Raw genomic sequence first — 24,714 nt, forward strand, 5'->3', positions numbered from 1 at the left:
CGGCCGGAGTCGGAGAGCGGGGAGGAGGAGGCGGGAGCGCCGCCGCCGCGGGCCGGGACCCGAGCGCAGGGACCGGAGCGCAGCCCCCGCCGCGCTGCCCCCTCGGCCGCGGGGCCCCGCGTGAGTAAGCGGCCCCGGCCACGCAGGCCGCCCAGGAGGCCGGGCGGGTGCGCAGCTGCGGGCGGCGGGGGGCGGCGGGCCCCGGGCGCCCGGACCGGCTCCTCCGCGCCCACTTTCCGCCGGGAAAACTTGGGCGCCGCGGCCCCCGGGCCGGCCCGCACCTGGCTGCGGCCCCTGGGCGCGGGAGGGAGGCCCCGCGGGGGCGGCGGGGCGGCGGGGGCGGCGGGGACCCGGCCCGCGCCCTCCCGGCTCCGCCCGAGTCCTGGCCGCGCCCGCCCCGGCCGCGGGTGCCCCGCCCCGGCCGCACGCAGCCCTCGGGCCCTAGTTCTTGCCTCTTCTCCCCCGTGAAATGGAAGAGCGGCGCACCGGGGCGTTGGGGGCACCGGGAACAGCGCCAGGTGTCGCGGAGCCCCCGCCCTGGTCTCAGGTGCGCAAAGCGTCCCTTGTTGTTCAGCTGCTTAGCAGCCCAACTGTCCCCTCTGACGGCTTTTTTTTTTTTTTTTCATGAGAGACAGAGAGAGAGAGAGAGAGAGAGAGAGAGAGCCAGGCAGGGGGAGAAGCAGGCCCCATGCAGGGAGCCCGACGCGGGACTCGGTCCCGGTGTGGGACTCGATCCTGGGACCCTAGGATCAGGCCCTGGGCCGAAGGCAGAAGGGGATCCCCCCCTTTGACAGCTTTTGTTGAGTGTCTGTCTTGAGAAATTAAAATCTCTGGAAACAAATGAATTGCCGCAGGGAACGTTTCCTGGGCCGCCCTCTGAGGATCCAGTGCGGTGGGAGAAGTGACTGCGGCTGTTGAACTTGCGTGGTTATTAGCGCCGAAGCGGCAGCAAAGACTTGGGTCGTGCGGGGCTGACCCTGGAGACCCGCCGGGGGCCGCCGCGGGGAGCGTTGCCCGCGGTCCGCTGCCTGCCCTTCCCAGAGCTCGGGGGTCGGCCTAGCGGGGATGGCCAGAGGCCCTGGCCCCCGCCCCTGAGCCGGTGCCCTCAGGCCGGGCGGGGAGGTGGGTGTCGGCCTGCGGAGGCGGGGGGTGCGGCTGGCGGCGGGGCAGGTGTGCAAGCAGCGCACGCCCGACGTGCCCAGCTCCTGCTCCGTCCCTGGAGACTCCCTGCATTGGAGCCGCCGGTTCGGGCGCGGGAGGTGGTGACCCGGGCTCGGCCAGCGCCCCGCACCAGCATTGCCGCGTCCGCCTCAGCTGTGCCTCCTGGCGGGGAGGCCGGGGACAGCGAGTAGCGAGGGGATGGGGTTCCGTGTGGAAGGTCAATCCGGGGGCGCGGCTCCGCGGGGCGCTTGCCCAGGCCCGCCCGGTGCTGAGTCTCGGGCAGAGGCAGGAGGCGGCCGGGGAGACTTGGGGGGGCCTGAGGAGGAGTCGCGGCGGCTTACAGGAAGTGCGGGAGGAGGGGGAGCGTCGCCCCCTCAGGGAACGGTGCCCCCCACGGCGGAAGGGCGGGAAGCACAGGGCCCCTGGGGCGAAGGGCCGGAGCCCGGTGAGGTGAGCAGCTGCCAGCGCGCCGCGGCGCCGCACCGGGCGGCCGTGTGGGGAGGCGTCCTCCGGACAGTGTCACACCCGCGTGTCCTCGGGAGGTTTCCGTTCCCAGCAACAGCTGGGTCGCTGTGTGAGAATGGATGTGAGGCGCCGGGAAGGGAGGCAGGGCTGTCCCCAGGGTCTGAGAGGCCCGGTGGCGAGGCTGAGGCCGCGGCCTAGGGTCACACAAGCGCTTAGATTCAGGCGGGCTCTGGAGTGACTTGCGGACGGCGGTCGCGTGGGCGACTCCGCGCAGCTCCGGGCGGGGGTTCCCTCCAGCCTCGGGCAGGCGCTGCTGCCTCTACAGAAAGAAGGAACAGCGGACGGACGAGGGGCAGATTGTAGAGGAAAGAAAGGTTTGGCTGGTTGAGCCTGAGCTGCTTTCTGGTGCTCCAGAGAAGGCGGCCTCAGCCTGCGGTGGGCCTGTCTGCGGCCTGCAGAGCGGCCCGAGCCCCTGCCTGTGGGGGCGGCCGGCAGCCGGCGGCCCACCTCACCCCGTGTGGGAGCGAGCGCCGCGTGGCGCGGCTGTGCTGTGGGCCGCTGGCGCCGGGCCCTGGCCCTCAGGCGCGGCTCCTGGAAGCGCCCCCGGGAGAGAGAGGCAGGAGAGCGGGAAGGCTTCTCGACCATGAGGGAGTCTGACATAAGTTATACGTGTGAACGGGATGGGGCGAGAGGGCAGGAGAGGACACCTGGAGTCCTCTGAGGTAAAACGCTCTGATGGTGCTGGCATGGCGGTATCGCGCTCTAACCGACTGTCACCGTCTTACAGAAACATCTTTTGAAGCACATAGGACTGTGCGATTTGAATTCTCACTTGGTAGGTCAGGCAAACTTCATATTTAACTTCATATTTAGAAATACACAGGTAGGAATCGTGCAACAAAGCTGCAGCATGGCTGAGTGGCCCCTGGAGGGAGACTGCTGAGGCCTCATGTCTTTTTTTTTCTTTTTTTTTAAGACTTTATTTACTTATTCATGAGAGGCACACACAGAGAGAGAGAGACAGAGACACAGGCAGAGGGAGAAGCAGGCTCCATGCAGGGAGCCCGTCGTGGACTCCATCCTGGGTCTCCAGGATCAGGCCCTGGGCTGAAGGCGGTGCTAAACCGCTGAGCCACCCAGGCCGCCCATGAGGCCTCATTTCTGACCTTGTCACTCCCTCACTTATGGCCTTGCAAGAGTTTCCTGGTCTCTGAAGTGGCACCACACCCCCAGGGGGTGTGCTTTATGGTACCCTCTCGCGGGCTGCCGTGAGGAGGGCATGTGTGCGTCACGCACAGACAATGTGTACACGATGTGTGCCCAGCCATCGGTGTGCGCATATGTGTGTTGTGCCAGCCTGTGGTGAGCACTCCGTAAGCTCCAGGGCTGCTGGTTTTATTAGGATGATGTCACTTCCACCATTTCCAGATGTAGGATCTGAGAACCGGAGAATTTTGAGAACTTGTACAAGACTGTAGAACCTGTGGCAAAGTTAAGTCTTGGATCCCATTTGCCCGATTTGCAGGCAGAGGCGCCTCTTCCACTTGGCGTACTAACACGTGTCGGGGGCTGGGTGCCATATGAAATACATTGTAATAGAAGAATCTGGTCACTGCTCATCAGACTGGAGAAAAACAAACCTTACAGACTTTACCCAAGCAATTTAGAGGTGTATGTTTTGTATTAATTTGCATTGCTTTGCATGTCATTTTATATGCATTCCATAGGCTGGTAATTTTCCTACTGGGATCGAAAAGCTAAAGCTTCAAGTATATGAGATCAAATAAAATTAATCAGGAATTGAATGCAGCTGGTTTGAAACCTAATGGACCCCTGGGCACGGTGGGCTCGGTGTGGGCTTTTGGGGGAAAGGACTGGATCAATATCTGCTATTTTAGAAGATGTGGGGAGCCAGATATCATTTGATAAAAATGGGTCACATTTTAATATGTAATGAAGCTTGACCTGCCGAATATAACACATAGTATGGGAAGCATGGAAGCAGACCAGAGGGGGATTGCCTGCCATATAAAAGGTCAGAAAATGAAGCAGAAACAGAATTTTGCTTTACGAAGCTGAACTAATAAGAATTGCTAAGGCCCAAAAATAAAGGTGGAACTTATGTTTAGCGACATAAAATGTTAAAAAGAGCTTAATCTTAATAATCAATGTGTGTGGTTTTAAAACCAGTACATTTCCTAATTTAGACTTACTGGGGAATGGCCATTGTATCTTAGTAAAATCTCAGAAAATACAATTTGTTTTTTCTGAATTACAATTTTGTGTCTTAGAGCACCTGCTCTAGAGAGTGTTCCTGGGCCAGTTGTGTCAGCATCCCCTGGGAGCTTCGAAATGCAAATTCCAAGACCACCCAGGTCTGCTGAATTGGAACCTCTGGGGACAGGGCCCAGCACCCTTGTTTTAATATTTAGAGCCAGCTTTCCTCCCTCTTGAATGTTTACTTCTTCAGCCTTGACCTTCCATTGCCCTCCTGTGGTCACTAGCTTCTCGCTGTTCTGCTTGACCTCTGGCCCTCCGAGCCCTCGTGGAGGGTTGTACCTGAATAGGGGGACCCATCCCTTTCTACGAGTGTGCTCGGCTGTCATGTTCCGCAACTTTGTGGTTCTCGTGCTGTCCAGGACCGCCCTGATTTGGGTTTTGGTTTGCCTTTGCGGCCTTTAAAAAAAAAAAAAATCTTTTGGCAGCCTCATACCCAATAAACTGTGACTCCTCCCAAGCAGACAATCTGCCAGACCTGAACTATTCCCTACAAATGCTCCTGTTAAACCCCTTTTCTCCATCTGGTACGAGTGCAGTTAATTTCTTGGACCTAAATGTCAGTGTTTGTATTTATCGGCATTAAATTGCATTGTACTAGATTCCAGCCTGTCCAAATCTGTTTGGATCCTCTTTCTGTCCTCTTTCATATAAACCTTCGTGTCCTCCGCTGATTTGCTGATGTCCTGGCCAGAGGAATTAATAACAATGTGAGTATCTTTGTTAGAGGCCTTCCTCGCAGTTAATGAGGCTGAAAAGTTTGGCATCTTTGGCAGTCCTTGTGGCTGACATCTGAAGGATTGTCATCAGCTCCATCATTGTTTGCATTTAAATTACAGCTGCTCTGAAGTATCCCTCACGTGGTTGTTCCACGAGGACTTTATTCCCTAACTCTATCCTTAGTGTCCCCCCAGCTCCCCAACCCCGCCCAGGACCCCTACAGACCCCAGCAGCACGGGGTCAGGAATCCAAGACTGGGATGATTGCTGCCCTCTCTCTGTCCTGCTTACACCATCAGTTAAGCTGCGTTACTGACACAGCCTGTTTATAGGTACCACAGAGAGTGAGTTTCACCTTATTTATAGTCAGATTAAGATGAATCCAGAAACTTTACGGGGTGCCTGGGTGGCTCAGTGTTTGAGCTTCTACCTTTGGCCCGGGGTGTGACCCTGGGGTCCTGGGAGGGGGCCTGCTTCTCCCCCTGCCTGTGTCTCTGCTTCTGTCTCTGTGTGTCTCTCATGAATACATAAATAAAATCTTTAAAAAATTTTTAAGATAATCAGAAACAAGGAATGTGTCTTGTCATTTCCCTCTGCTTTACCCCATCCCTCACTACCAACCACCAAGCTCTAAACCTCAAGAGCTTTGTGCTAAAGCTCACCTTTAGCCAAGAGAGTTAGGTTATGTAAAACTTCTCTAGTGTGGAATTTTATTCATATAGGATTTTTGAAAAAGTACAGTTAGGTAATATGAGTGCACAAAAAAAGTTTAAAAATGCAGGAAGCTAAACAACTTTATGGCAGGAATGCTTTTAGCCATGGTTGCTAGAGCATGAAAAAGTGCCTGGAATCCTACACTGTTAGGTCATTCAGGATCCTTATGCAGCCCTACTCGAGCCCTCTCTGCCTCCCTCCTCCTGCATCGAAAGACTGGTCTTAAAGCAAACTGCAAAGGTCTCAAAGAACTCGAAACCCGCTTTTCTCCTTCAAGATGCTCCCAAACGCCTTTGATGTGATGTGCCCCCTTGCCATGGCAAGCAAAAAAAAAAAAAAAAAAAAGGTTCCTGGTGCTAAGGGAGCTCTTTATAACCTCAGGTAAATCCCCACGAGTATCTGTACTTGTAGCTCTTTGCTTTTCTTTCGCCTGCTCTCCTTCTGTTTTCTCCAGCCTAGCTAAGGGGGCCGGAGATGTGGTGGTCCCTTTGGAGGAGAGCTTCCTGTCCATGTTCAGACTTAGACAGTCAGCCTGTCTGCTCTTGGATGAGTTGGACCTATTTCTGAAAGCTCTGCACCCCTGGAACTCCTCCCAGTCACTTTCCAGACCCAGGAGGCCCGTGGTGGGGTCCCTCGTTCAAGCTGCGGCAGAGGGGGTCGTTGGGGCCGCGACCCGGAAGAACAAGGCTTACCAGCTGCTCTGCTTGCCAGGCCTCCGCCCTCTCCCTTCTGCTCCTCTGCGTCCTGTGGCGCATTTGGAATATTTGCAGTGGGTGCCTTCTCCCCACCCGCGCCTGCCACCTGAGCTGCCAGGGAGGGTGCCCTGGTCCTTAGCTCCCCAGTGAGCACCCCGCCCAGCTTGCAGGCAGGCAGGCAGGCAGGTGTGCTGGCAGGTGCATCAGGGGACAGGAGGGGAGTGACACACAAAGTAGACACCAATGAGGCTGCAAAGACTAAATGGTGAAAAGAGACGATTATGGAGATTATGGAGCTGAAGGAAGGGATGTGGAACCAGACAAGAGAACCTAAAAAGGAGGAACATAGAATCATACTATGCCAAGAAAATCCCTGATTAAAGAACCATCTCTTCACGCTAGCTGGTGACCCACCTTTTCTGAGAGATTATCTTTGTCCAAAAATATTCAAATGTACCAAAATAGCTGCGATTTCTTGGGTTGTATTGTCGGGTCACCTAGGACCACACTGTCTCTCCCTGGACTCCTCCAGGCAGGACACTTTCTGGTTGTCTGTCCCTGGATTCTAACCCAGGGCCTCCCTGGGGGTGGTAGGCACATAGTAAACGTTTAATGGATGGATGGGAATCAGTTGAAGGGGGATAAAAGTAGGGTATAAGGATGACGGTATATGTAAAATATATGCCCAGGGGCGCCCGGGGGGCCCAGCAGGTGAGCGACCGCCTTCAGCCCGGGGCGTGACCCTGGGGTCCCGGGATCCAGTCCCACATCGGGCTCCCTGCAAGGAGCCTGCTTCTCCCCCTGCCTGGGTTTCTGCCTCTCTCTCTCTCTCTGGGTCTCTCAGGAATAAATAAAATTTTTATTTTTTATTTTATTTTTATTTTTTATTTTTTAAAATTTTAAATAAATACAATTTTTAAACAAATCTTTAAAAATGAGGTGCCTGAATCCCAATGTGAAGCAGAGACTTTTGAGGGCTTTTAGTCCCGCGCACTCCTGTTGACCCCTGTGATTCTTACTTTTAAACAGGAAAAAATAGCTACCCTTTTTGTTGTTTTTTTTTTTTTTAATTTTTATTTATTTATGATAGTCACAGAGAGAGAGAGAGGCAGAGACACAGGCAGAGGGAGAAGCAGGCTCCATGCACCGGGAGCCCGACGTGGGAATCGATTCCGGGTCTCCAGGATCGCGCCCTGGGCCAAAGGCAGGCGCCAAACCGCTGCGCCACCCAGGGATCCCTGGCTACCCTTTTTGAAAGAGTCAAGCCTACGGAGAAGTTGTAAGACTACTGCAGTGGGCGCAGGAGGCCCGTGGTCCGGGGAAGGGGAGCCCTGGGCCCGGCGCCCTCCGCCTGCGAGGCTGCTTGCTGCTGGACCGTGAGGCTTGCTGTTCCTCCGCTGGCCGTGGCCCCTTTACACACTTCGGCCCCTTGCCCGTCCGCTTTTGCCGCCAGAGTGCCCCAGGTGGGCGCCCGGCCATGCCAACATCCATGGGGGCGGGGGCGCCTCCGCCTGGTGGCCAGGCAAGGAGGCAGAGGGCTGACTAGACTGGTGGCAGCTTCTTAGTGAAGTCGGGACTTAAATTCAGAATTATCGGCTGTAAGTTCCAAACCAGTTATGTTGTACAGAGAAGTGTAAAGCGGAGGGTGAGATGCAGGGGGTCAGAGAGGCTGGAACGGCAGGGGAGGGGGGGTGCTCAGAACTCAACAGCTTCACCCTACGTGGGTGAAGATAGATAGATAAATTATCTACAAATAAGTTCGCAAGAAGGCAGCCTGCCTGCAGGTGCTTTCAGAGATCACGGGGCCTACCCCTGCTCATGACTAGAACCATGCACAGTGGAGGTTTGCCAAGAGCTGGGGAGTGCTCCCCCGAAGTGGGATGCGTGTGCTGCACACTTTGTGCCAGTATCAGAGTTAATTTGGTAAATCTTCGTGTCTACTCTCCTTCAGGTGTTTACCTAAGGCCTCCATCTGCCTCTAAACACAGACAGATGAGAAGTTCACATCGCCCAAGACATAGAAGCTCACACTTGACCATGTGCAGGATCATACTGTTGTACAAGTAGTTGTAATCTAGTTTACATTTATGCTCAATCTTGCTTGTGTGTTCATGTATGTGTGTGTGAAGCATCACCATTTTCACACGGTCATCTTTCAAAGTGCATCTTTGTGAAGTTGCTTAGACTTAACAGCGTATTTTACTCATATAACAAGTATGCACAGTGGTTTCCTGCTGCTCGTTCTGTGGTTTGAGGATTTCAGAGCTGAGAGCTCTGATTGTCCCTTGGCCTTTTCTTCATGGTTCCACTATGGCTACTGTAAGTCCAGCCATCACACCAAAGTTCCATGCAGAAAAGTGGGCAAAGGGGAAAAAGGAACAAAATGGCATGCCTGCCCTTGAATCAGGCTTCTGTAAAGAACTTGCCCAGGTACCCCACAGTATCCTGTGCTGACCGTTCCTCTACAATGGAGACTGCCGTGAAAGGCTTTGCAGGGAGCACATTTCTGCCAGCAATGATGTAGGGGTTCTCTTGGTAAAGAAGGGAGGGAGGATGGATAATGGAGAGCAACTGGCTATCTCTACCAGAGCCATAGGGAAAATTCTCACCTACTTGAGTCTTTTTCTGAATTTCGTCTCACTGAACTGGTCTGACACCAGTGCCAGACTGATTTAATGATTGTAATGTTATAGTCCGTGTGCAAATCTGAAGAGCCTGGTTTTATACCTGCATTATGTACAGTTGGCGCGTATGTTTGCCTAGATCATTTTTAACTAACCAATCTTTTACTTTTTTATTGTATTAATCTAAAATATAAGCCTATATATATGTAAGCCTGTATGTTGAGATGCGTTATCTTAATTAAAACCATTGCTAGAATGCATCCTTGTAGGAGATGCCAACTGGAGAGCTTCCTGGAGTCATTTCTAGATTTGACTTCTGGAGACATTTTACATGAAATCCCAGCCTTTGAAATTCCTATTTGTCAGAATTTTTTCAAAGCACTGCAGATTTTATTTGTTCCACCCCTTTATCTTAATTTTAAATTCCTGGGTCTTTTTTGTGTCTATACACACGCACACAAGCTCTCAGGACAATATGTACATTTTAAATCAAGAAACATAGATCTTTATGAAATGACAAAGTCATGCCAGGGTAGCCGGTCTTGGATTTTTCCATGGAAGTGCAGAAGGAGATTGAAGTCTCCCCCTCAGCTTCCCACCACAGCAACAAAACACAGAAAACAAAGGTGCTTTCCTGATGATTTAAAACAGAGTGTGTCTAATCCGTTCATGGAGAGTGTGGCCTGGCCTTAAGCCATCTCTGCCATCCATAGTCTGCATTCACATCTGTTTATCCCTGTGCTGCCTCTGGGATGTACTTACGGACATTCAAGATTCTACTTTAAGTGCACACATACAAATCAGAATTACTGTACCTCTTTAGCTGCTACCTAACCTTTGAGGAATTAATTTTGGCCAGTATAAAATATGGAGTTAGCTATATGATACCAAATAAGTGCTTCTAGAAACTTCAGTAGGAGGGGGGGGTGCCAACCTAGGGTGGGGAAAGTTTTTTTCTCTTTCTAGCACACTAAACATATATTTTCAAGAAAGACACAAATGTCTCTCTGTTCAGTTTTTCTTCTTTATAGAAAAAGAAGCCAAGATAGTCTCAACCCACATTTTACATTTAGAACATAACAAATTTATTTTGGTTCTATATTGTGTCCAGCTAAATGTGGAAGGCGGAGAAAAGAAGAACCTAAGAAACGAATGTAATGTTGCTGTTCATCAAGCTTGAGAGGCAGAGGTCAAATACACTAATCAACCTTTTTTTGGTAACCTTTTATATCTAAAAAGGAGGAACACATTTTATTTTTGAAATCCCATCCTTTTTTTTTTCATGAAAAAAGCCCTTAATGTTGTGCAACATATAATGACAGTCACAAACTTACAAAATAGAAACTTCATTCCATAGGATCATTTATGGACCTTTAGACTTCCTGCTAAAGACTTAGCCTTATAGTTTTGCACAGCGAGGTACACAATCAGCTTTTGATGTTTGCCCTCTGGACCAGATGCAACAAAGCCAGAACCACGTTGGTTTCTTCTCTTTTTTTGTGACTATAAAAAAATTGGCTGTTTCTGCACTTTTCTTTTTCTTTCTTTCTTTCTTTTTTTTTTTTTTTTTTTGCTGCAGCCCAGATCTCTGATGACCTTGAGGGACCGCCATCTGGTAAATACATCCTGATGTGGGTTGCTCATTTCTCATATGACTTTAAATGACCCCATAAAGTGTCTCCATAAGTGTCTCAAAAACTAAGACACTTCAGTGAACTTACTAGTTGATAGAATTACAAGCAGGTGTTTGACAAACTCATGTTCCTGCCCAGCATTTTCACTCAGGCCTTTATTGTCAAAGGCGGTGAGTATAGCGTTTGCACTTGTAAAGACAGGTGTATGTCTTCAGGAACAGTATATGCACCGGATGTTAACAAAAAAAGAATGTTGTCAGGGAGTGAAAAAAAGTAATTACAGCGTCAGAATGTGGGAAATAATGCATGGGCCATTTCAGAAAAAGAAAACTAAACCATAACGTATGGACTCTTTCCCAGTTTTCCCAAGAACCATTCCTCTTGTAGAGGTCCTGGGACCTGACATTGCATACCAAAGATGTTTTCTGTATCCCTTTCATATGCCTGTGTTATAGGACCTTCATGATAGCATTGCGGGATAGAGAGACTATTACCCATTTAACACATGGGAAGTGAGCACGTGCCCAATATTAAATGACTTGCCAGGGTGATTTGAGTTGGGTTAGGTTTTGTTTAAGGATTTTATTTATTTATTTGAGGAGAGTGAGCACTCTCAAGAGCATGAGTTGGGGCGGGGGGAGGAACAGGCATGCTCCACGCTGAGTGCAGAGCCCCACAAGGGGCTTGAGCCCACATCCCCCAAGATCATGACCTGAACCAAAACCAAGAGTCAGAGGCTCAACCAGTTGAGCCACCCAAGAGCCCCAACTTGAAGAGTTTTTGATGGCACAGCCCAGACTAGAACTTAGGTCTTCTGACTTTGTCGCACTGAACAACTACCCTGTGCCAGTTAGGTATGTACCTGGAGCTGGAGGTGGAGCAGGAGCAAGGTCTGTCAGGGACGCAGAAATAAACAAGCAAAGTTACTGCTGCTGTGATGAGTGGATGGAAGAAAACAAGGAGTTCAACAGGAAAAAGACTAGAGAAGGGTAATCAGAGAAACCCTGAGGAAAGGACATTTCTCTTATAGCTTGAAGGACAGAGAGGAGCCAATAACTCCAGAATCCAGAGAAAAATGGTCTGAACATGAGCAGAGCACGTGCAAGGGTCCTGAGGGAGGAAAGAGACCACTGTTATAGAAACTTCTAGAAGGCAGGTGTTGCTTAGAGTGTATGAGCAAGAAGAGCAGAATAAGATGAAGTTGGAGAGGAAGGTATGGACAGGAACTGGCTGGGCCTTGTGGCATGGAAAGGATTTCTGATTTTATTCTAAGTGTAATGAAACACCAATGAAGGTTTTTAAGTGTAGGGAGTGGGACTAGGAAGGAGAGCAGTCTGATTTATGTGTTTAAATGATCTTTTTGGCTACAGTACAGAGAATGGATTACAGGGACACAAGGGAGGCTAGTGAGGAAGTTATTTTTTTTTTTAGAGGCAAGAGCTGATGATGGCTTGGCCTATGGTGGTTCCTGTGGAGGGGGAAAGTGTGGGTGAATTCAAAACACATTTTAGGTGTAGAACCAACAGGATTCTACTCTCGCCATGAGGTTGGAAAGGCATCCTGGCATTGTGGTTAATACTGGAGGGTCTGAAATTGGCCAGAGTTGAAAATGCTGTCTTTCACATACTTGCTATTTATCCTCAGTAACTCATTTTCCTAATCTGAAAAATGGGGACAGTGATGGGGAGGGGGGGCTAAAGAAAGAGATAAAGAGATAATTAACTTCGTAGTTTTATTGACTGGAATAAATAATACAACTAGTTTTAGTGCTCGGTATAGACCATTAGGAAATGACAGGAATGTGTCCACTGCATCTGGTTATGATGAGTTTCATTGACTTGGACCTGAACAGTTTCAGTGGAGGTGGCAGTGGAGCCAGGCTAGACTGAATGCCACCATGAGGGGTCTAGCTATTGGGGAATAGAAGTCCCCCCTCTGTCTAGTCCCTTGTTGGGGAGCTGTTGGATGTACAGACATGTTTACAATGGACTACACGTATTCCTGGCATCCCAAGAGTGAAACACCATTAGATGATGGCTAGGACTGTGTTTTCATCTAGAGAAGGAGGAATTTGGACTCCATTACTATTAAAGTCCTTGTCAGTTCTAGGATTTTGCTTCCAGATTTCCTCAGGAATTGTGGGATAATTAAGCTTTGGTGAAGAAGGCCCAGAAAAGTAAATTCTATTATTAAAATGGTTTGGTTTTTTTTTTCCTATAGAAAACCATGTTGACCTCAGAAGTTGTTTAATTCCTAACAATTTACAGACACAGTTTAGAATAGGACTTATTCACAGTAGGTTGTGAAATGAAAGAAACAGGTAAGACAGGGCCTCTATGGTAAGACTTCTTGTTAAAAAGCAAGCCCACAAAGGTGTGTCTTTATTGAAAAACACTCTGGAAGGACATAAGGGCCACAGAACACTTTTGCCAGGTGGTGGATTACTGGTGAGCTTTATTTACCTCTTGACACATTTCTGACTTTCTCATTTTTTTTTTTTAATGAAAGTGTTTTCCTTTATTCACAGAGAATGGAAAATCATTTCCTTTTCCTTCTTGAGCCCATAACAACTTATTATTGGAGGGCTTGTCTTCCCTTCGTTATGTATTTCTGACTGACCCAGTCATGCCATTCCTGTGTTTTACATGGTTGCTGTTTACCTACTTACTGTCTGATCATTACTTGCCTTGCCAGCTTCCCTCTAGAACAATGAGAATGTAAGGTCATCTGGGCAAGGAACTTGCCTTTCTGCTCCTTTACAGGCTCTTCAGGTACTGTGGGGGTGTTAAGGAAAGGCATCTCTGCTGAGTCATCCTCCCACTAATGGGCCTACTCTACAACTTTCCCTTGGTTTGGTGATGAGCGAGTCATCAAGGGGAGAATCGATGACCTTATTGAAATCAAGGAGCTACAGTAGAAGGACCTTAGCTTATTTAACTAGATGGGGTTGGGGGGGGGGGTTGTTTGTTTGTTGTATTTTTAGTGAGCTCATCTTTATATTAATGTTCTTTTTTTTAAATTTTTTTTGTCAGTCCACCAAGGATGCACTTCTCTTATTTATTTATTTATTTATTTATTTATTTATTTATTTATTTATTATTTATTTATGATAGTCACAGAGAGAGAGAGAGGCAGAGACACAGGCAGAGGGAGAAGCAGGCTCCATGCACCGGGAGCCCGACGTGGGATTCGATCCCGGGTCTCCAGGATCGAGCCCTGGGCCAAAGGCAGGCACCAAACCGCTGCGCCACCCAGGGATCCCTATATTAATGTTCTTGAGTGATCATTCTTCTTTGTAAAACCTTATTAGGAAGACACCAAATCTTGATGTTTCTAAATCAATAAACTCTTCAAATCCTATTTTTCACACTAACACGTAGTGATGCCAAGTTTAAGAATTTAAAGTTTGCCCACAGAGGGAATATTCTTCACGTGGAGAGAGATTTCACCCAGAAAGTTGTCTAAACCCAAACCGTGTGACTGGCCACTACCAAAACAAGTAAATCAGTAAGTAAACTGTCAGTGATGGGATATGAGACAAGAATTCGTAGGATGAGCCACCTTGGTTTTCCTGCAGTGGATTCCATGGCGGAAGGACTGACTGGAGGCTCTCCTGAGCAGCCCCTGGATTGCCCAACCCCTGACTGCAGGGCCGGAAAGTTCCTCCCCCAGCCTCGCTCCAGGCAGTTCTCAGTGTACTCAATCCCGGTGATCGGGTGGAAGATCTCAGGGCTAGGGGGTCGGCCCTGCTTCAGCTTTAGGACAGATAAGAAACAGCAGTCAGAAATCCGAGTCAAGGACTAAAACTACTGTGGAAAGCTTTATGCTCTGAGGAACAGGGTTACCTAGAGGGCTAAGGGGGCATCTCTGGAGCCAGATTCTCCCAGTTCAGATTTCAACTAAGGGGGGGGGCGGTCCTAGCTCTGTGTGACCTTGGGTGATTTCTCAATCACGGCTTGTTTCGGTTTCCTGTCTCCTAAAAGAAAGAGAAAGGTAGTACTTGCCTCGTCGATCCGCTGGAGGGATCGCACACATACAGCGGCCTTAGAACCTCGCCCCACGCGAGGACACTGTGGTCAGTGGTCCCACATTCATCATGATGATGATACTACATTAATAAAGAGCATTGGGGATCCCCGGGTGGCTCAGCGGTTCAGTGCCTGCCTTCTGCCCAGGGCGTGATCCTGGGGTCCCGGGATGGAGCCTGCTTCTCCCTCTGCCTGGGTCTCTGCCTGCCTCTCTATCATGAATAAATAAATAAAATCCTTTTTTGAAAAAATAAAGAGCACTGCATGCAGGCACTCGGGCACGAATTCTAAAACATTGAATCTATGTCAAAACTTGGCGGGGAAGAGAGGATAGATGATACAGGACAGTCAGGTCTGGGCGGGATCTTGAAGCAAGTTGGGGAGGAGGGGGAGGGGGAAGGAGAGGAAGGGGAGGGGATGAGGAGGAGGGGGAGGAGGGGTGGGGGCTCGGAGGGGGTCGGGGGCTCAGAGGGGCGGGGGGGGGGGGGCGCCGGGGGGCTGGGGGGCCAGGGGCTTGGGGGCTCGGAGGGAGCCGGGGGCTCAGAGGGCTCCGGGGTTTGGAGGGGGCCGGGGGTTCGGGGGGCCGGGGGGTTCGGGGGGGCCCGGGCCACAGCACCTGCAAACGCGCACGGCAGCCCCCTCGTGGGGCTAAGCTAGGCCACACTGGGTCCTTCCCCGTCAGCCGCCCTCCTCCCTGGGCTGATTACCCGTCCTCCCTCTTCCCCGCACGGCTCCGAGCAGGTGCCTCGGGACGGTGGGGCCTCCGGAAGAGCCCGCGACCCTGCGGCCACCCAGGGCGACCCCCCCACCCCCCATCGCTTGGCTGCCTGTGCCTTTTGCAAGCCTGCTGTTTCTTTTAAGGCTGTGAACAGTGCCCAGAAGGGCCGAGTAAACAAGAGAATTTGCGGAAAAGGCTTCATTCAACCACTTTGTTGGGTTTTCATTGAATTGCCGAAACAGGCCTTCTTCCAGCCGAGCCCTAGATCCGCAGTTCCCCGGGGCCGGCCGGCTCCACCCTCCACTCTGCACCGGCTTCCTCTTTGCGCAGGTGGGTGGGAGGCACCCTTGCCCTGGGGGGGCACCTGTTTGTAAAGCACTCATTAGACCACTTCCTGGCCGCAGAACACCTGCTTGCATCCTGCTCATGGGCCTTTTAAAGGGAAGGAGCTGGGTTGGGTGTTCGTAGAAAGTGACGTCGCTGCCCCAGCCCCCCACCCCCACCCCCCAGGAGCAGTGTGAAGGGAGAAAAGACAAAGCAAAAATTTACTTTGGGTAGATTAATTCTGGCCATTTATGTAAGTCTCTTTCTTTCTTTCTTTTTTTTTTTTTTAAGATTTTATTTATTTACTCATGAGAGACACAGAGAGGCAGAGACACAGGCAGAGGGAGAAGCAGGCTCCCTGCAGGAGTCAAATTTTATCATAACACCTACATCTAAATGTGTGCTCCAGCTTCTGGGTTGTGGTTTGTGTGGCCTTGTGCATTGGGAGTCAGTTTTCCCACGCTCTGTAATGACTGGCAGGACCCTTAGCCTTGAGCCTGAGTGGATGGAAAGACCTGACAAGCGGACCCAGGGCCATGAGCCTGACTGGGATTCCCTGGGTGCTGATTCGGTTTATGGGGTTGGAGAAGAAGGGGTGGATTTGGACATCTGGAGGAGATGACCTGATCATTGTGGGTGTGAGGGAAATGGAAGAGTCCGATGCCTCTCAGATTTCAAGCTTGGGTCAGTGAGTGGGTGGTCTCACCATACACGGACACAGAAAACACAGGAGAGGTGAAGGTGTCAAGTTCTGTTTTGGACTTATTTGAGGTTGGGGGCCTGAAGAACGTTTGGTGGAGATGGGGAAGTGTCCATCAAGCAGCCGGATGTTCATGTCAGAAGTTTGGGCAGCCAGCAAGGCCTGGAGAAAAAGGTGTTGGCAATATATGTGGGGAAGCCAAAATCCAGACGGCTAGGGCAGTGGGTGTGTGAAGAGCAGAGAGAAATAGGACCTCGGGGAAACCCACAGAGGGGAGACTGAGATGTTACTAGCTGGGGGGTGAGGGGAGCAGTTTCTGTGGATAGGTGGTGTTCTTTAACGGAAGTGATTCCAGTGATGGTGAATGAGGGTCTGTCCTTCCCAGGAGATCTATTTCAATTGACCTGTGAAGAAGAAATCTATCAAAATAAATCACGTTCAAATTGCTTATTAACTCTCTCTTAAAAAACTAGGAACAATGATTATGTCCTCATTAGATTTATTGAGATGCATTAAGAAATTGCACACAGGCTCCTCAGTCCTCCCCAGGTCTCAGGATTTGAGCCTCTTTGAAGTAGCCCTATGAACTCAGCTGGCTCTCCTGCCCTCAGACCTTGGGAGAGTGCTTCCTGGTTCTCCCTTCCTGCTGCTCCCAAAATAAACTCGTCTGTGCCCTCTGTTTGATTAGCCTGTTTTTATCTGGGGAAAAAAAGAAAGTGATATAATCATTTTTTCAAAATTCAAATAGTACAGAAGGCTATTCAGTGATACGTAAATCCATCCTACGCAGGCCCGTAATCCTCCTTCCTCTCTTACCCTGCCCTGCAAAGCAGCTCCTGTTCCCCCTGTCCTGTATATACAGTATCCTTCTGGAAATAGCCAGCTACCTGCCTTTTTGTAAATAAGGTTTCATGGGAACACAACCAGGCCCTCTGGCTTACATATTATCTGTGGCTGCTTTCCCACTACCATGGCGGAGTTGAGTAGTTGTGACAGAGGAAGGAGTTTGCCAACATGGACTCTTTGTGTGTAGATACTGTTTGTATCATCTGTTTTTGACACACATGAGCACACTATACCTAGTCAAGAATTTTGCTTGCTTTCACAGTGTATCATGGAGGTTGTCCCACAGGGGCACATGGAGATTTGTTTCAGACTTTATAGTTAGATGTAATTGACCTATACCTCATTGGTGGAACAGATAAGGGAACTCTCTGGGGTCTCTTCTTATACAGGTACTAATCCCATCAAAGAGGGCCCTAGCCTCATGATTTAATCATTTTCCAGGGCCCCTACTTCCTAATGCCATCACGCTGGGGCTTAGGGTTCACATATGAATTGGGACATAAACGTTCAGTCTATAGCAGTGAGGTTCACTGGACTTTCCCCATCTGGCTTCAGATCTATATCTAATAAGGATCTGAAGATAGACTCAAGATGAGTGTTCCTTTTAAGCTCAGATAGGCCATATGCATCTCCACTGACCCCTTCCTGACATCTAATTCTGTAGATTAGATGCCCATTTCTGCCCAAGCCACAGTAATCTCTCCCCATATATGCTAAGCATAAATGCAGACAGTAAAAGTTACACAGTACCTATAGTTTAGCAGTTTACATAATTGGCCATTCTATCTGGTAACCAACAGCTCTCAAATTTCAGGTATACTTAACACAGAACACCACAAAATAGCACCATTCTATATATTCTCATTCCCTTATTTCTGGATTCTCATAAGGGTGAGAACCTTGTTTTATCTACCTAGAGGCTCAGCATTCTGGTTGGCATGTAAAAGGTACCCAGTGAATTTTGATTGAACTGAACTAATTTTATCAGTTCTCTTTCTCTTATTTCAACTGAATTATTCCTCTTTCCTCCTACAGAATGAAGACATTCAAATGTTGTTTTAAATACCCAGCACAGCAGAAAGTTTTTATCTTATTTGTAACTCTGTGGCTGTTCTCCTTGCTGAAGCTTCTAAATGTGAGAAGCCTCCTCTTCCCTCAGAGAGGCATTTACTTGGTTGAAGCCTTCCTGAGTACCTCGCCTTTTGTAAGGAACAGATACACCAATGTGAAGAATGAAGTCCAGTATGAAGTTAACTGTTCAGGTATCTATGAACAGGCACCTTTGGAAATTGGCAAGAGTCTGGAAATAAGAAGGAAAGACATCATTGACTTGGATGATGAGGATGTTGTGGCAATAACGAGTGATTGTGACGTTTATCAATCCCTAAGAGGGTACCATCAAAAGCCTGTTTCAAGGGAAGAGAAGAGCTTCCCAATAGCCTATTCTTTGGTTGTTCATAAAGACGCCATTATGGTTGAAAGGCTACTCCATGCTATATACAACCAGCACAATATCTACTGCATCCATTATGACCACAAGTCACCTGATACCTTCAAATTTGCCATGAACAATTTAGCTAAGTGCTTCTCCAATGTTTTCATTGCCTCCAAATTAGAGACAGTGCAATATGCACACATTTCCAGACTCCAAGCTGATTTGAATTGCTTATCTGACCTCCTCAAGTCCTCAGTTCAGTGGAAATATGTTATCAATCTGTGTGGGCAAGATTTTCCTTTGAAGTCAAACTTTGAATTAGTGTCAGAGTTGAAGAAACTCAATGGAGCAAATATGTTAGAAACAGTGAAACCCCCTAACAGTAAAATGGAAAGATTCACTTATCACCATGAACTCAGACAAGTGCCTTATGAATATGTGAAGCTACCGATAAGGACAAACATCTCCAAGGAAGCCCCCCCTCATAACATTGAGATATTCGTTGGCAGTGCTTATTTTGTTTTAAGTCGAGCATTTGTTAAATATATTTTCAACAACTCCCTGGTTAAAGACTTTTTTGTCTGGTCTAAAGATACATACTCGCCTGATGAACATTTTTGGGCTACCTTAATTCGAGTACCAGGAATACCTGGGGAGATTTCTAGGTCAGCCCAGGATGTGTCTGACTTACAGAGTAAGACCCGCCTTGTCAAGTGGAATTATCATGAAGGCCTTTTGTACCCCCGATGTACTGGCTCCCACCTTCGAAGTGTGTGTATCTTTGGAGCAGCAGAATTAAGGTGGCTTATAAATGAAGGACATTGGTTTGCTAATAAATTTGACTCTAAGGTGGACCCCATCTTGATTAAATGCTTGGCAGAAAAGCTTGAAGAGCAACAGAGACAATGGATTACCTGGTCTTCAAAAAAGTTATTTATGGCTAAAAATCCCATGATTGCATCATGATAAAATCATGATAGAAATAAGGTATCTGATAAATAGAGCTAATATGGACTTGTGTGCTATACCAGGCCCAGTACCATTCGAGCTTAACCTTGTAGTTTGAGGGCCATCCAAAATTACATGCACAAAGGCGACAAGTAACCTGCATTTGGTTGGGTGTTTTTATGTTTGTTTTTCCTTGTAATCGTACGGAGCTAAATCAGAAATCTAAAAGTCAGTCATCAGATAGTTACTGAGCTCCAACTGTATGCCAGGTACTTTTACAGAAATGTTAGCAATTAAATCCAAGTTGTAATGACTTAGATAAGGCCTTCAAGGCTTGCCATAGTCACACGGCAACCTTAATATCTTAAGTTTTCCACATAGCAATCAAGATTCTACTGAAAAGCTGTTGGAGTGTGGGATAATCACATAACCACTGAAACCACCAACTTCAGGATAGTGTTTAAGTATGATGACCAACACTTCACTGTCTCTTAATTCAACTCCCTAGACTTTTAACTGTTACTAGAAGGAGAAACTCCACTACCTCAGGAAAGCTCAAAGAATCGTCCAATTTCCTGCTTACCAAAGCATAATTTACCTTTTAGTGCCTCACTCTTTCAATTCAGAGTCAGAAGACTCTGTTGGCGGGGCATTTATAGTGTAGGATGTTAGAGAGGCTGGGTAGGGGGCAAGGGGATTGGGACAGGTGGTGCCTGAAGACCAACAGGGATTTATAGGACTTTTGCATCATGTTACACGATGGTTTCATGAATGGTCTCCTTTTTAATTCAATGAATTCTTTAAAACACATTTACTGATTCAAAATAAGAACTTGATTAATAGCTCAAAGTATCACACTCCTAAACTTTAAACCTAAATCTTCTAGCTCATAGATTATCATTTTATGTAAGTTGTTTACAATGGAATTAGTATAATTTTGTTTTATGGAACCAGTAGGCTAAGAGTCACTGAATTTTCTCAAAATGGTTGTGTAAAATATGACAGCTTTTTAAGTTAGCTATTATGGTCACTTTAAAATTTCTGCTTACATCTCCAGTAACTATCCAAGTAGAATCCAAACTTAAATTTATGAAAGCTCTAAGCACGCTGAAGTCCTTTCACCTTAGATACAAGAGAGAAAAAGTTAATTTTCTTAAGGACTTAGCAAGAATATTCATTAGTGTTATTTTGTAAAACCACTTTAGAAAACTACCAAATGAAACAAATAGACATCTATTTTAATGTCACTGTATTGTGCTGGAGGGACAGGAGCAGGGTCCCGAGAGCAGGTTGTAACATTTTTTATGTGTCTTAAGAGATCGTGGAGCTCATGTAAAAGTTTCTTACTGATCTTACATTTCAGTGTCTGCCCCAGTATCTGCATAACGGTGCAGTAATGAAGGCCAAAAGGAGAAACTATTTGGAGGACTAAAGTATTTAAGTATTTTTTAATTGTCTGTGTTCTACATGTGAAATGCACCTTGCTTGTTTTGAAGTGTAGGATACTGTCAAGTGGCACCACTTCTCTCCCTTTTTTCTCTGGAACCCGTTTTCTTCCTCTTTCCCCCCCACCCTCTTCAAATTACTTCATTCTCCAGAAAACGGCTATGACCAAGCCCCTGTTCTTAAAAAGAAGTAACTTGGGGATGCCTGGGTAGCTCCGTTGGTGAAGTGGCTGAGTCTTGGTTTTGGCTCAGGTCATGATCTCAGGGTTGTGACATGGAGTCTCACATGTGGCTCCATCTCAGTGAGGAGTCTGCTTAACATTCTCTCCCACTGCCCCTCCCCCCAAAAACAAATAAGTCTTTTTAAAAAATGATAAATAACTGTTGGATAGAGTTAAGTTCTGCAGAAGATATTTACCAGTTTGTTAGCTTGTGTGACTGTGACAAGCTAAATCATTTTGGTCTCTATGAACCTCAGTTTTCCTGGTCTTTAAAATACTTGGATATTGGAATGCCTGGGTGGCTCAGTGGTTGAGTGTCTGCCTTTGGCCCAGGGCATGATCCCGGGTCCTGAGATCAAATCCCCATCGGGCTTCCTGCATGGAGCCTGCTTCTCCATCTGCCTGTGTCTCTGCCTCTCTCTGTGTGTCTCTCATGAATAAATAAATAAAATCTTAAAAAAATTAAAATACAATACTTGGATGTCTACCCTGGCTTCGTCACACATTTGTGTGCGTGTGTGTGTGTGTGTGTGTCTAAGAATCAGTTGAAATAGTGTGTAAACTGGTTTGAAAATGGAGACAAACTATTGACAATAAATATCAGAGAGTAGTTTATTTTATTTTTTTTTATGATAGTCATACAGAGAGAGAGAGGCAGAGACATAGGCAGAGGGAGAAGCAGGCTCCATGCACTGGGAGCCCGACGTGGGATTCAATCCCAGGTCTCCAGGATCGCGCCCTGGGCCAAAGGCAGGCACTAAACCGCTGCGCCACCCAGGGATCCCAAGAGTAGTCTTCTTATAAGGCTCCACTCCACCCCACTCCATTGTGAGACTTAACCATTTACCTCTTCTGGAAAATCTTTGAAATACAAAAGAAGCCACAATGGCAGGAGTGACTTCTGTAAATGAATCCAGGTACAAAGAAACCCCTGTTACTTCATCAGGGGTTCTTTTTAAGCCAATAGGATTAGCAATTTGATCCAGTGGCATTGATCAGTCTTTCCTACCTTCTAGGCCTAAATACATAAGGTCCCCCTGAAATCTTGGTTTTTATGCCTGTGGCTATCAGAATAAGTATCGATCTCCTGGTCCAGTATCTTAGCTCCTCATGAGAAATGATTCTATCCCTTATTAATTGGGAAGTTTTCCAGTTATTAATCACTTTCATGCCATATTCAAATGAAACATAGCTCCACAAAGAGGTGGCAGTGCCTTTTTGTCCCCATTGGCACATTTCTGGGATTCAATTCAACATTTCGGGGAGCTTGTCAGGTCATCTCTTTTGTCTTGGGAATCCTAGAGTTTCCTTACATGTCTTTGAACCTCTTTCAGACCTGATTTTTCTGCTAAAACCTCTTGGTATGATTTTTTTCTGGTCTAGAAAATGTCCTACAGTCTGTGTTTTAAAATCATTCTTTGCATAGTATTTAGTGAATCTAGAGTCTAAGTTATTTGGCAATGAAACCAGGACCTTGAAATTTGTAAGTTATATTAGATATTAATAATGAAAGAGCTACTAAAGTATATCTACATTATGTGAATAATCTATAACATTATAATATTTAAAGATCAATGTTGCTGCTATTGTTAATGTTTTGGTTATTCTAAGCGAAATATATATATATATGTGTATATATATATATATAAGTTTAAATTTACAGACTTAAATTTTGAAGATTTCTCTTGCCTTCTAGAATATGAATATTATACATACATATATATATTTTGACATTTCATGAAAAAAATGACAATCTTTTTTGGGAATGGAATGTGAATGTACTATGTGTATGTGACAGCTGTTTTTATTGTTGTTTCTTACCATTTTTGAAAGACACATTTCCCATTATATGAGTTTTAAATAGAGTGGTGTTGCATTTTGGTATTTTGCTGCTAGGAGATGCTAATTCTCTAGTATCGTAAATTAAAATGTGCTCTGAAAACTAAACCCCTGGATTTCGTGATGTTTCCTTTCTCTGGCTGTACTGGTTTCCCACAAAGCCTGTTTTAATTTATGATGCTTGCCCAATACTGGAAAAGCACGGTTAATTTCACTTCGGGGTAAAAGAATTCATTGTGTATATTATACACAAAATATGGGTTCCTGAACTTGAGTTGTTTAATTTGAAGGAATCTTCCAGGATCTCTGTCTTCAGTCTCCTTCAGATTGACTTTCCTTCTAAGATGAGTTAGTGAGACAAGTATTTTTGTTTGCTCTATTGCTTTATGGAAGTTATGTATAGGATAGGTTGAGCTTTTCATCTTGGGTCCCTCGGTCCCTGGAGAATCAAGATTCTTCTTCTGTCCACACCAGGACTCCTGCCTTGGTGTGAGTCCCCTTGACTGTCGTTCCACCAGGGCCCTCAGGTTTGGTTGGTGGCCGATTCCTGATGAACTTCTCTTGTGTTCTGAATAACACCACCTTTCCTACCTCTACTAAGCTAAGGACTATTTGACATCACTGAAACCTATGCTTCCCACCCTCTCTAAAAAATCATTCTGGCCAGTTTTCCTCTGTTACCCTTTCTAAAGCTGGAAGAGTCACCAACCTCCCTAACTGGCAAGGAGTATGCATGTCATGCTCACAAATCACTATCCATGCCAAGGAGTAAGGCCATTTTGGGAATCTTAAACATATTAAAATTTAACATTTACTCTTCACCTATGGTTAATTCTTGCTCTTGCCAAACTGGACAACCATGCAAATCCACAGTAATCTTATGGAAGGATTTGGACAGTTTTTGGTAGTGGTTGGGGGTAAGGGGTATTTGGCATCATACTTTAGACCTGTGGGCTTGATTGCTAGATAATCAGTTCTATCTATATATTTTTTATTTCCTTTGGGATCTACAAATCTACACATGAATTAGGACAACTGCTTTCTCATTTCATGAAAATGATTATGCAGAAACCCTGGCAGGAGAGAGCAGATGATTGCAAATTTATTCCCACTCCTAGAAAAAATATTCCTGAGTGGATGCATAACAGCTCGAGCTTTGCTTCGAAGACTAATGAACAATGTATCAACACAAATGGGTATGTTCGTCTGGCCTCAGATGTGGCTTTCAAATAGAGCAGCAGAGTCCTTTCTGGGAGTACCTGGGATTGAATCATGGAGAAGACAAACAGCCAGAAGAGAATTTGAGGAAAAATTATGGTCAGTGATTTGTGTGAATTTATTTTACTTTTTTTTGTTGTCATTGTTGCCATTGTTTCTTATAGCATAAAAGAAATGTGTAGAATAATCATGTATATTCATAATTCTAACATCCTGATAAAACCATTATAGTTCTCTGAATATTCTTCTTTTAACATTTAAATTTAATTAATTAACATATAGTAAATTATTAGTTTCACAGGTAGAGTTCAGTGATTCATCAGTTGCATAGAATGAACACACAGTGCTCATCACATCAGGTGTCCTTAATACCCATCACCTGGGTACTCCATCCTCCACCCCTTCCCCTTCAGCAACTCTCTGTTTCCTATGATTAAAAGTCTCTTACAGTTTGTCTCCCTCTCTGATTATATCTTGTTTTATTTTTCTCTCCCTTCTCTTCCCTATGCTCCTCTGTTTTGTTTCTTAAATTCCACATATGAGTGAAATTATGTAATTGTTTCTGATTGACTTACTTAGCTTAGCATAATACTCTCTAGCTCCAACCATGTCATTGCAAATGGCAGGATTTCATTTTTTCTTTTTTTTCCGATTTTATTTTATTTTTTTTATAATAAATTTATTTTTTATTGGTGTTCAATTT

General features: G+C 46.7%; 1 protein-coding gene across 4 annotated transcripts; it reads left to right on the forward strand.

Annotated features, from left to right (window-relative positions):
* Nucleotides 1-22,901, forward strand: GCNT4 (glucosaminyl (N-acetyl) transferase 4). Of its 4 annotated transcripts, XM_038532553.1 has the most exons (3): nt 402-547; nt 17,941-19,327; nt 20,652-22,901. In XM_038532553.1, exon 2 carries the CDS (start codon nt 17,942-17,944, stop codon nt 19,304-19,306), a length of 1,365 nt encoding a protein of 454 aa, XP_038388481.1. In that variant the 5' UTR covers nt 402-547; nt 17,941; the 3' UTR covers nt 19,307-19,327; nt 20,652-22,901. The 4 variants fall into 4 exon arrangements, with proteins under 4 accessions (XP_038388479.1, XP_038388481.1, XP_038388478.1 ...); XM_038532551.1 differs by lacking the exon at nt 402-547 and adding an exon at nt 1-120 and having other exon boundaries at nt 17,941-22,901; XM_038532550.1 differs by having other exon boundaries at nt 17,941-22,901.
* Nucleotides 22,902-24,714: the final 1,813 nt, after the last annotated feature.

This window comes from Canis lupus, chromosome 3, assembly GCF_011100685.1.
Source record: "Canis lupus familiaris isolate Mischka breed German Shepherd chromosome 3, alternate assembly UU_Cfam_GSD_1.0, whole genome shotgun sequence".
In the NCBI taxonomy this organism is placed as follows: domain Eukaryota; kingdom Metazoa; phylum Chordata; class Mammalia; order Carnivora; family Canidae; genus Canis; species Canis lupus.